The sequence below is a fragment of the Mya arenaria genome, chromosome 5 (genome assembly GCF_026914265.1).
Source record: "Mya arenaria isolate MELC-2E11 chromosome 5, ASM2691426v1".
Lineage (NCBI taxonomy): Eukaryota > Metazoa > Mollusca > Bivalvia > Myida > Myidae > Mya > Mya arenaria.
In genome coordinates, this window is record NC_069126.1 from 75256259 (window position 1) to 75268713 (window position 12455).

Below are 12455 nucleotides of genomic sequence, written 5' to 3' on the forward strand. Positions count from 1 at the left end.
AACATGTATATCATCAATATAATACATTGCCATAAACATAAAATGAGATTTGAAAAAGAAAAAAAATACCCTATACTGTAATATGAAACAAGTGAAGAATGTTCGCTCGGCGAAAACGTAAACAAAGACCAATTCTCGTCGAAAATGATAACTTCCAACTAAGCTACAAACAAAATACCTGGCTCATATATGCAGCGACCAGTTATGTGCAGGTTAACACCGGTATCCTTGTCGAGAGAAACAGTATACGACGAAAATGCTTCAAAATGCGAATTATCACAAGCGCTAGGAAGAGATTGTGCTGTCAAAATGACGTAGTACCCGGCTCGCATTCATCGATTAGCCAAAGCGACCGAAGGACGGGAACCACGGGAACAATCAACACTTTTACATAGACTATCGTTACCTTACCTCAAAAGGCACTCCTGTCAAATATTCAACCCCTCGTATAGTTTGCATTTTCTCAATTTAGTACGCTGTTTGTATCATGATTATTACTTTATAGTAAAAACAACAACAAAATAGCATACAACAAGCGTTTTTCACAACGTCCTTCAATTCCTCAGAGACACCGAGCCCCGGGCTCTCCTCGCTTTCATTCTCAACTGGCACGCTCGTTTCTCACTGTGTTGTCTGCAATTTTATTGCAATTAATACGGATTATTTTTTGTGTGTTTGGCTTGGCGGGGGATTTAAATTATCGTCTTTTGTGTTAACTTTTAATGTATCGTTTCTCTATACACCGTGTGGCTTTTTCACTTGGCGCCGGACTTTTTTTTATATCATCGGTGGATTTAAAGATTGTACAATTAGCGACTTTAGCGGGTTATCTGCCCCAAATCCCACTATAGGTGGCGCTGCTGTCGAGTAGGTCCTTTATCCGGGTATCCTCGGATCTTATCAATTCATCCACGCCATTGTTGTTTACCCAAGCGTTTGACAGTTATACATTGAAAGTGATTAATCATGCCTGAAACAACTTGTGTTGTACCATTTTGTTCACGAAAAGGACGTCATAAGTTTCCGAAGGACAAAGCCCGACGAGATGCATGGGTGCACGCAATTAAAAGGGGAAAATCGAAGTTCGAAATGTGGTCACCTACGAAGTACTCGTATATCTGTGAGAATCATTTCACGGGAGATGATTACCACTCTGAGACGTATTCTGGTGAGAATAATGCGTTTATATTTGTTTTAATTCATTATAAATATAAAAGATTTCAATGCAAATAAGAAATAGCAGCCCTAATTTGCACACTGACCATATATACAATATACATGTCAAGGAACTAAATCAGTAAATGTACAATGCAGTCCGTATGTGTATCTTTCGAATCTGTTCTTAATGGCTCTCAGTTATTTTCCGCATACCAGAATTTTGTCAGATTATGTAGTGACTCTGCAACCCCCTCTCCCTGTTTTCTCATTTCCCCTTTTATCCTCCTGTAATGTGGGTGGGGGTGGGGGGTGGTAAAACAATAAACTTGTGCAAACCCCCCACCCAAACCCCACCTGTGCAAGACTTACTTAGAAATCATAACTATTTTTTTGATCATAAATGGTGATTTTGATTTTGATATTTAATATTTCTATTTCTTTTTTACATTTCAGGGGTCGAACGACAGAAAAAGGCTCTCCGAAAAACCGCCGTTCCAAGTGTGTTTTCTTGGACATGCCAAGACACATTGCAGAAGAAGAGGGCACGCAAGGACAGATGTCTCTCTCGAGATGCTAGAAAGAGGAAGCTATTCCACGACATTTCGAATATCAGTGAAGAGCCACAGCCAGAGTTTATTGCTCAGAAGTTAGAAATTGTTTCAGATGATTTGGATGTTGGGGCAGTTGAGGAAGTAATTCCAATGGACACTGAAACTGTATCTGAAGTTGAAACTGATGTGCAAGGGATACCTTCATATGTAGATGCTGTGGTTCAGACACCAAAACAACCAGCATTTTCTATTTATAACTTTGAACATGATTCAGCAGCAGTTCATTTTTATACTGGACTTGAAAATTATTTGAAATTTATGTTTGTTTTGAGTACACTTGGACCAGCAGCATATCATCTGAACTATATATATCACTCTGTTATTAGTGTGACTGTGCCTGACCAATTTTTAATTGTGTTAATGAAACTTAGGCGACACACAACAAGCTTCGAACTGTCTAGAATGTTCAATGTTGCTGAAAGTGTAATTTCAAACATATTCATTACATGGGTTCTCTTCATGGAGAAACAGTGGAGGGAACTCAACATCTGGCCGAGCCAAGAACTTGTTAAGCACTTTGCTCCAAGCAGTTTCAAAAGAAACTACCCAAACACACGTGTTATAGTAGATGGAACAGAATGTCCAATTAAAAAACCTAAAAACCCAACTGCCCAGCAAGCCACGTTTTCAACATATAAAAACAGGAACACTGTCAAAGTACTGATAGGAACTTCACCAGGGGGTTTGGTTTCATATGTGTCACCTTCATACGGAGGCTCAACAAGTGACAGGCAGATTGTGGAGCGTAGCTCATTAGCTAAGATGTGCGATAAAAAAGACAGTATTATGGCCGACAAAGGTTTTAATGTACAGGACATTTTTGCGCCGCATGATGTATTTATTAACATTCCAACATTCTTTAAGAAAAAAAATAGAATGTCCAATGAAACTGTGATAAGAGATCGGAAAATTGCAAGTAAACGGGTGCATGTAGAGAGGATTATTGGACTGGCGAAAACATACAAGATACTGACAGAGCCCATGATAGCAACAGAAACCAAACTCTCATCTGAAATAATTTTTGTGTGTTTTATGCTGTGTAATTTTAGAAATGGCATTGTGCCCTCATATGCCTGAACTTACAAAAATATTTTCACCTTTATATTAAAGCAACACTCTCATTCAAAATCAGAACTTACACACGTTATAACAAAAAATGAGTGATAAAGCTTTAACTTCTTATTATATAATGCATTTATAAAAAGTATTAATAAAGTGATAGCAAGATCAAAAGATCCTTCAAAAGAACCATAGTTTTCAACATTTATTCAACCTTTTTGGTCTATTAATCTTATTTGGGAGTAAGAGTGCTGCTTTAACATTTACTGTTTATGTTGTGTTTTTTTGTAAATAAATATTTAAATATGCTGATGTTTTCTTTAATGTGTTACTTATGCCAACAAGGTTTTATAAAATAGACACAGTCACATGTCTCTGGTATTAGGTGTACTAAAATTTAAATTGACATCATATTGGCCGTCAGGTGAGAATATCGACTCCGCTGATAATAGTACTGGTTTTCACACGATAAATGGTTCTTAATCACGTGTCTTGTGCATGGTATTCATTAAAGCAAACATGAATCCGTTTGTCGCTCAAAAGCTCATCAGAGCTTATGCTTCTTATGTATTCTTATGTTGAAGCCGAAGTTTTTTTAAAAATCATTGGATATGACATGAGGTCAAAGTATTTAAACAATCTGTGGCAGGTGTGCACTACTTGCACATTAGTGACAATAAAATTTGGGATTTATATGTAACATTGATTTTCATTTATTTACATTCAAACACCAGTCGAAGCATAATACTCTTATCATCTTTATACTCGACCAATCTGCTACCTTTCACGTGTTACTGTATAAAGACACCAGTCCTTTCTATTTGATAAACCAGATAAAAAATAATACAAATAAAACATTGAACCATTTTTATTTTACATTCAGCTAAGACCTTATACATATATACAGCTAATAAATGGAAACAAGTGTTTCACAATGATACATTGTTCACAAATAGTTTTCAATCAACAAAGTCAGAGTTAAAGCTGCACTCTCAAACTAAAACTTTAAAAAACTGAAATTTATTCTAACAGATTCCAAATAAATGAGATAGAGATACATTCTATTGTGAACTATCTTATAAGACTTATTCTAAGATAAAAGAAATAAATATATTTCAAAACTGTCAATCTGTGAGGGTGCAGCTTTAAGTTGTTATAAAACAGTTCAAAACACTTAAGTTTTATAAAAGTACTTTTCAAGAATTGCGGCTCTGAAATGTGAAGTATTGAACTGGTCAAGCTTGCATATCATGTGTGCAATAAAGTTCTCATTCCGATGAATTCTAGTGAACAAAATATCACTCAAGGTGTATATTACCAAGTCACAAAATTGTCTTTCTGCACAGAACAGCTGACCCTGAATTTGAAAATAATATGGATGCTTAGTACTCAAAGTCAGATTTCCATTTGTCTCTTTCAAGTATGGCACAGTGACTGGTGATATCTTTTTGTGTTTAGCACTGAAGGGGCACTTATCTTCAATAAGTAGGTTTTCATCTACAATGCCATCGGGTGATGCACCTAAAAACGGAAGGTTTTTTGATACAAATATCCCACATGGTTTTACTTTGACATTATTTTTGCTTTCATATTGATGGATGGCCTCCTTTTCATACTGAATTCCATGGCGCATTGCTTCTGTAGGTTTTAATCCTTTTCCCCGAACAAAGGACTTTGCCAAGTCATGTAAGTCAGTTCTTTCTGTTGCGGTACACACACGGTGAAAATTAGATGACTGAATTCTTTTCTCTCGTTCTTCAAACCATCGGTCGTTCTTGTTTTGTCCCCTAGTATACATTTCAATGTCATCCCTGTCCTTGTCACTTAGTTTGGTTATTTTACATTGTTCCAGGAAATTGTCTTCATGAGATACTTCAAAATAATCATGGTCATTGGAAATTGCACGAATATTGGCTGGGCTGAATGTCTGAAAAATTGGTGTCTTTGATATACCCCTAAAATTCATACAAATATTGTGAAAATAGTCTTGATATCCATCAACTTTACGGAATTTTTGTGGCCGAGGGTCAAAATCTTTAATGTCACAAATATCTGCACCGCCCAAGTTTAAATCTCGTGCCTTAAGGGGGGAACCAGTATGCTTTTTTGCTTTGTGAAATGACTGCAATTTTTCTGTGCATGTTGTCTCAACTTTAAATTCTCCATCTTTAACAAATTTACAACATGCATATATCATAGTTCTAATATGTTTGCAATGTCCAAATGGGCCTTCTCCTGCACCACATTCACACTGTGCTTCATGAATATATCCATTCTTGTGTAAAGAAATGTCTACAACATAATTAACCTTCTTCCTCATTTCTGCTTTACATGCCCCACGAACAAAGTCCAGAGATGGTGTCGAAAACAGTCGCATGTATAGAAGAAACTTGTCGTCGTACAGGTCTTTTACCTTCCCATCAAACTCCACCCGGTACTGGTCCATGTATTCGATGGCCTTCTCCATTGTTATTGGTGCCATTTTAGCATCTGAATTTACATCTCTGTATCCACTAGTCTTGGGCAGGCTCATGTTGAATTCTGGTAGAAGATCTTCTTCCCTGTTGAAATTCTGGTTTCTGTCATATGCCTCCAGTCTGGAAAGATACGAAATTAACTTGTGATACCATATATTGTGTTAAAAATTTCCCCCACCCACTGTATTTTGTCGTAAAATACATGTAAACACGAGCATATAATCAGCTAAAAGTCATTGCAATAAAAACACAAAAGTGTTCACATTTCAAAGCTTTATTAACATTACTAAAATGATAAAATTATTTGTTAAACAACTTAAATTATCAAGATATCGATTTAACAACTAGTTGTCCTCGGGCTACATTTTGTCAAGTTTACCTTTCGATTAATTCCTTCTTCCGTCCAGTCAACTTTGCATTGCGTCGCCTTAGCTCCGTTTTAAGCTGGCCTAATGATAAGGTGCAAAAATTTGAAGCCATGTTGCGATATCAATTGAATATTTACAAATTTTATCGGAATTTTATCACCACTGTTATCGATCTGTAATACGGAAGTAAACTAGGGACCTATTCGACAACAGCGCCACCAAACGAGCACCTGTTTGACAAGGGCAGATAACCGACTAAAGTCCCCCATTGGATCAATTGCATTTATTAATTGGAAAAATGGATTGATTTTCTTCGATCATATATCTTGTACACAATAGTAAAAGACTTCAACTTCAAACACTCCAAAACATGGTGGAGGCTAAATATATCATATCTTGGTAAGTAAAATGAAATAAGCTCGTAATTTCAAAATTATGATATTGATTAAGACTACAGAGAGAGAGAGAGAGAGAGAGAGAGAGAGAGAGAGGGAGGGAGAGAGAGAGAGAGAGAGAGAGAGAGAGAGGGCGATAGCTTAACGTTGATATTAAAAAGCAAGAACTATTTAATTTAGTTAAATGATATTAATGTCATAAGTTGTTATTCTAAATGGTTACTAGATTTATTTTTATTTATTTTATTGTTAGGTTGCAAAGATTCCGGCTCAAAATATTTTTGCCAAGCTTATCAATGAAGGTGGTGACAAGTCAAAATTTCAGCTTGGTAAATGTATTAATTTTCTGTTCCCGTCCGTTCAATTGAAGAGAACATATTCGTCTGTAAATCAACGCACGCAAAATATTTACCAAAACTTGATTGAAAAGAAAACAATCCAGAAAACATACACTGAATTCAAAACCATAAATCAGTGGGTACCAAGTCCATATTTTGTTTGTGGAAATGACGACCAATCCATTTTGTTTGCAGTATTTTCTGATAAAGTTAATGGGAATGCAATAATAAAGAAGATAATATTCCATACGGATGGCGATTGGTCCTTGCAAATTGGCGACACTGATGTTAAACTGGCCGATTACCATATCGATACCAGTTATTCAATAACAAGAGAATCAATATTCTATATTTGTTCTATCGTTTCACGTTTGCAAATATGCGTCGGGAAACCAAAGGGAGAATGCAAGGGCGAAATATATGTATCCAAATATGTCATGAAAGAATTATTTGGAGAAGACAAAATTCAAACATTTCGTTCGTCTACCTGCCAAAAAGTTGTTTCACCTTTGGCATTGACCAGGACCTGTCGTAAATGCCAGTATATGTATAGAAATGCTGAAGCTACGTTTCAATCAAATGTCGTTCTCCCAAACATTGAAAATAATACCGATGCAGAACTTCAAACTAACACCGCAATATCCTCCAATGATAATAATTATATTGATAATAGTTTTGTTCTAAATGATGACAGCCATGCGGATATGAAATCAATTTTAGAACAAGTTCTTCCTGGAGCTCCACAAGAAATGATAAAAATGCTTTTGAATTAGAAACAAAATTTAAACAGAAACCCCAAAGGCAGACAATGGGATAAAAACACTATAAGTCTTTGTCTTTCACTTTGGTGCAGAAGTCAAATTACGAACAATTACGCAATAGTAAAATACTTACACTTCCATCTGGAAGATGGCTTTCCTATTATAAGGAAGTCGTTGACCAAAAGGCTGGTTTTAATAAAGATGTTTTTTATGGATGAAAAATGAGGCCAGAAAATTAAAAAAATCAACAGAAGATGAATATCTAGGAGGTATTTGTATCGACGAAATGAGCATTCAAGAAGATCTTTGCTATGTTAAATCGAATGGCCATATTAAATTAGTCGGATTTGTTGACATGGGTCAAGATAGTTTTAATTTTCACCGTCTTACAGGAAACAAAGAACGTCCACTTGCTACTCATGTTTTACAATTTTCTATATCTGGGTTTAGACGGCTTTCGATTTCCGTTTGCTTGCTTCCCAGTAACCCAAACAAAAGCTGGCGATTTACATTTTTTATTCTGGGAATCAGTGAAATTTTTGAATATATATGGCTTCCAAGTTCTTTTCATATCTATGGATGGAGCACAGACTAACCGGGATTTCATGCACCTATTTTTCGAGAAATCAACACCTAAAGATGAGAACTTCAGTACTAAAAACATCTGGTCTCCACACCACCCAGATATTATTTTCATAATGGATTTTTCCCATGTCATAAAAAGAATACGCAATAACATTTTAAAAAGTGGCGATACAAAGTCTTGCACCCGAATTCTTCATTATAGCAACCCTATACTTCGGGATCATTGGATTCAAGCATATAAATGGGACCGTGATAACAATTCATTTCCAATTCATCGCAAACTCACAAATGAACATTTTTACCTTACTCAAGAGTCAAAAATGCGGAACAAATTAGCTGAAGAAACCCTTACCGGCGATATGCTTCATTTAATGGAATGTTTTCAGAATTTTCTTGGCGACAATGGTCACGAGCTTGATGACACCATTGCTCTTTTGAAGGCGACAAGTGTAGTTATTAGCATTTTTCGAGACACCAGGCCAATAAATGATGTTTTTGATGAACGCCTTGATCAACTAGAAACCTCTTTATCCTGGTTCAACAAATGGGAATCACATATTAAAAGTATTGATAATCTCACCAACGCCGAAAAGGACAAAAAACTCATATCAAAACAAACCAGAGAGGACATTAACTCATGTATAACTGGATTTTCGTCTCTTTGCAAGAATACATTTTCCTCTTCAAGATCGACCATTGTTCCTGCCAGAGTCGATAGCGACGTTATAGAAAATATTTTTTGTCAACAACGAGGGATCGTAAATGGTAACAACACTAACCCCAACTTTTATCAATATTCTAAAAATATAAATACAATCTTATTTGGACAAAATGCAAAAAAGGGGCTGTGAACCACTTTGTTTTAACATTGACATGCCTATTAACCCTTAGAAGAGAAAAACTGTCGATAGTGCCATTGTAAGAAAACCTTTTTCTGTCATTAATAAATGAATTTTAGATTATTTTGACATTCCACCGCCCATTCAAAAAATGATATTTTTACGTAACTAGTTTGTGCATTTAAGTGTTGCACACTTCGAGTTTATTATTTTTATATTTAAGTGCTCGAGTTATATATCAAATAGCCCGCCACGCATAAATGTTATAGTTTGATTGACTGTGTATTGTTTAAATCTCACCGCTTGTGGTCTGATCCTCGCGAGTTTGGACTGTCCTGACAGCTGGATAAGATCACAAGTTTCTATTCCGTATATAGAAAACAGTTAAGTATCTATACTCATTCACAATTGAAATTCTAAGTTTACGTAACTTGGTTTGTTTACTTCGAAGTTATTATTTTTATATTTAAGTGCTCGAGTTATATATCAAATAGCTCGCCACGAATGAATGTTATAGTTTTATTGACTATGTATTGTTTAAATCTCACCGTTTGTGGTCTGATCCTCGCGAGTTTGGACTGTCCTGACAGCTGGATAAGATCACAAGTTTCTATTCCGTATAAAGACAACGATTTAGTTTCTATATTCATCACTCATTTAGAATCCACGTAACGTACGTGTATATTGGCTGTTTTTCGAGGTGTTCTTTGAGATAAAGACAATGCCAGAGTAGCCTTATGAATGAGTAAATTCACTCATTAATTTTACTATTAAATGATATAAGAAAAACAACAAACAATCTATGACATCCAGATAAGTTTTATGTACAGTTGTTAATAATTGACATATACCTTGAAGATATATTTACACAAGATGCAATTAGATATATTCTTAATCATGAAAGAAAGTATAATAGAGTACATGCATCATAATCTTACAACCGAATAAATTATCACCATATTTGTCCTTTCTTTTTCTTAAATTAAGTATGTGTATGAACATACTGATGATAAACAAAACATAATCTGAAGTGCATGTGACATAAATGAATGAATATACTACAAGTAAAGTATATTATTACAATAGCAACAACGCTCGTGTGATATTTTAGTTGTAAAGAGACATGAACTCTATACCAGCTAAACATTTAGCTGTGCGCCTTGCAATACAAATGCTAGCGCATAATACATGATCATATTTACAACGCATAGATGATATAGAGCAGCAGAAATGATATAATTAAAATCAGGCATTAAAAAGGTTTGATGAACATATAAAGTTATACAATGTTGATACCATATCGGTTAACAAGAAATGCATAGGTCTCTAAGCAACTATCAAGCGGAGGTGAAATAACTATTCCAATGTATAAGCTTCTAATAATGGAAATAGATGTTTAAACATGGATTTTTAAAAACAGTTTAGATCCTCTCTCAGTGGACATGTTTTATAAAAGATTTATGCATTGTGAGCTAACAAGTTGCCAATTTTAGAAGTCAATATCAGATTACGGTGGAATTATCACGGTGATGCTTTTTTCACGTGACTTTGGTCACCCAATCAATATTGTGTTTAAATAGTTGTTTTAGTAATGTAATGTACATGTATAGTGACTGTATTTCGAAGTATTCTTTGGGAGGCTTTGACAACGCCATGTTTATCAGATGAATACATTCATATGATAACATTTGTATTCATTCAAGAAGCTGTATCAGTGTATGATAATCTGAATTACGCACCGAATAAAATAACACTTTCAATGTTTGTCACTTTTCTTAAAGTCTGTATGTGAATGGACCTCATGATATCACGTTGAAACTGTATTATACCTTTAAAAATCATAATAATGAAATCATCATTTGGTGAACATATAAGGTAGACCATGTCGATACCATAACACTTGACAAGATATACAAAAGTACATAGTAGTGCATACTTTTATATGAGTCTCTATAAGCCTCTAACACACAGAGGTAAAATACATAACCCATCTAAAACTTCTATGGAGCTAGACATTAAACATTGCATATCAGTTTTATAGCACTGGTAAATATCTTTAATCTACCGAAAGTCATAATGATTATGAAAACACAAGTGTAAAATATAGAATATCTGTGAAAACATGCACACAAGGAAAAGGAAATCTATTGGTATATAGTTATATCATTTTTTATTTGGGTAACGTTTCAACTGTTTTCCTAAGGTGGAGAGGTGACATCTTAAATTAGCCTCGGGAAACTGTTCAGAATGACCTCAATTAAAAAACTGCTTAAATCAGCAATCATAGCCATCCCCTTATCGACCAACACTGTATGTATGTCAAAACCTATTGCATTAAGCTGTCTAGGCAGTCTAAACTCGCGATAATAAAATGAGCATTAACATAAAATCGTTATATAATAATAATGCTCTACCACCTTGACTTATCAATATATGATTAATATCTGGCTAAGTGCTGTTTATATACATGTTCAATTTAAAAACAGATCCAACATTTCTGACAATGTGCACCTATAAACATGAACACAGGCGATTTAGGAACTACATGCATGTAAATAAGAAAGACCACTGATCACATAATTTAACACACCAGTGTCTCAACTAGTTTAAACCATTGACAAAATTGCATCCTGATGACTTTAATCATATGTATTTTATCTACACACTGATTGAATAATTTGAAACAACCACTTTTGTGATAATTCACTGATGGGATGTACTCCATCAGTGAACATTGCACTAGAGAGTGATTTCCTGTGGCTTTGTTCTTGTGACGATTTCCTTTTCCTTGTTTGTATGCAGTCTAAAATAAATTTAGGTGACATATAGTTCAAATGAATATTGACATTATGTCTTATATAATCATTGACGATCTCAACCTGAGCATGCATATCTTGGTCCTTGAAAGTTTCCCACTGTGGATGATTGTTCAAACAATTCCATTTAGACCAAAACACAGGGGGAACTTCCAAAACACCAAAATCTACATGCTCATGCTGAGATTGCAATGAAACAAATCTATCAAATATTGGCTTTAGTTCTTCAAGAAGTTGCTCTGGACGATGAAATCTTTGCAAAAGCCATCTTTCTGGGAATTTAAAAATGTTCAAGTCACATGTAACATGCCAGAAGAGTACAATAGTCCTTCCCGGTGGAAATCCGTTCGCAGCAAGTTTTTCTTCTATAAGTCGTAAACCATCCGCAGACTTACGGCCACCTTTAAACCAAACATGGACAGCATTTCTAGGTAAAAACCGTCGGAAAGCATGAAATTGTTGATATATTTTCCCTTGCTGTCAGATATTATGAAGATGTTGTCGTAACACAGGTTAAATTGTAAATGTTCGTCTTCCATTTTCTTTTTGAGAAATTTACGGATTTGTCGAACATCATATGAATCTGACGACGATGCCATTCTAAATAAAAAAGACATACTGTACTTGATGATAATATATGACATAACAACTATGGCTTAATGTCAATAATTAAAGAAATAGATACAACATTACATAAAAATTAAAGTAGGTATGTACATGTACTACCAACGTTTAGAAATAACATTATTTTGAAATGATCGGACACATAGAACTATGCATGAACGCATTTCATTTAGCTGTCTAGGCAGTCTAAACTCGTGAAAATAAAATGCGCTCAAACATACTAATAACGATGCATAAACTTGTGAATATGGTCTATAGTTAGACAAATTGAATATATATTTTTGCCTGTGAAATAACAGAAGGACGGACGGTATAAAAGGATAACTTATAAGTTTAATTTACATTGTATGCCTAAACGCATTGCATTAAGCTGTCTAGGCAGTCTAAACGCGCGATAATGAAATGCCCTCAAACATACTAATAA

The 12455-nt window shown here is 34.9% G+C and overlaps 2 protein-coding genes across 2 annotated transcripts; one reads left to right on the plus strand and one right to left on the minus strand.

Moving 5' to 3' along the window:
- The first annotated feature begins 865 nt into the window (after positions 1-865).
- LOC128236073 (uncharacterized) lies at positions 866-2902 on the plus strand. The gene is made up of 2 exons (XM_052950893.1): positions 866-1168; positions 1612-2902. Exons 1-2 carry the CDS (start codon positions 967-969, stop codon positions 2844-2846), a joined length of 1437 nt encoding a protein of 478 aa, XP_052806853.1. The 5' UTR covers positions 866-966; the 3' UTR covers positions 2847-2902.
- A 1122-nt stretch (positions 2903-4024) lies between these two features.
- On the minus strand, positions 4025-5862 carry LOC128235965 (uncharacterized). Its single transcript, XM_052950749.1, has 3 exons — positions 5685-5862; positions 4147-5425; positions 4025-4039 (listed from the first exon to the last, which is right to left on the minus strand). Exons 1-3 carry the CDS (start codon positions 5783-5785, stop codon positions 4025-4027), a joined length of 1395 nt encoding a protein of 464 aa, XP_052806709.1. The 5' UTR covers positions 5786-5862.
- Positions 5863-12455: the final 6593 nt, after the last annotated feature.

Excerpts from the sequence above, each read along its gene's own strand:
- LOC128235965 (XM_052950749.1), bottom strand. The coding sequence starts at position 5,785 with ATGGCTTCAAATTTTTGCACCTTATCATTAGGCCAGCTTAAAACGGAG. Across the intron at positions 5,426-5,684 it reads AAGAAGGAATTAATCGAAAG|ACTGGAGGCATATGACAGAA; the intron begins GTAAACTTGACA and ends GTATCTTTCCAG.
- LOC128236073 (XM_052950893.1), top strand. The coding sequence starts at position 967 with ATGCCTGAAACAACTTGTGTTGTACCATTTTGTTCACGAAAAGGACGT. Across the intron at positions 1,169-1,611 it reads CCACTCTGAGACGTATTCTG|GGGTCGAACGACAGAAAAAG; the intron begins GTGAGAATAATG and ends TTTACATTTCAG.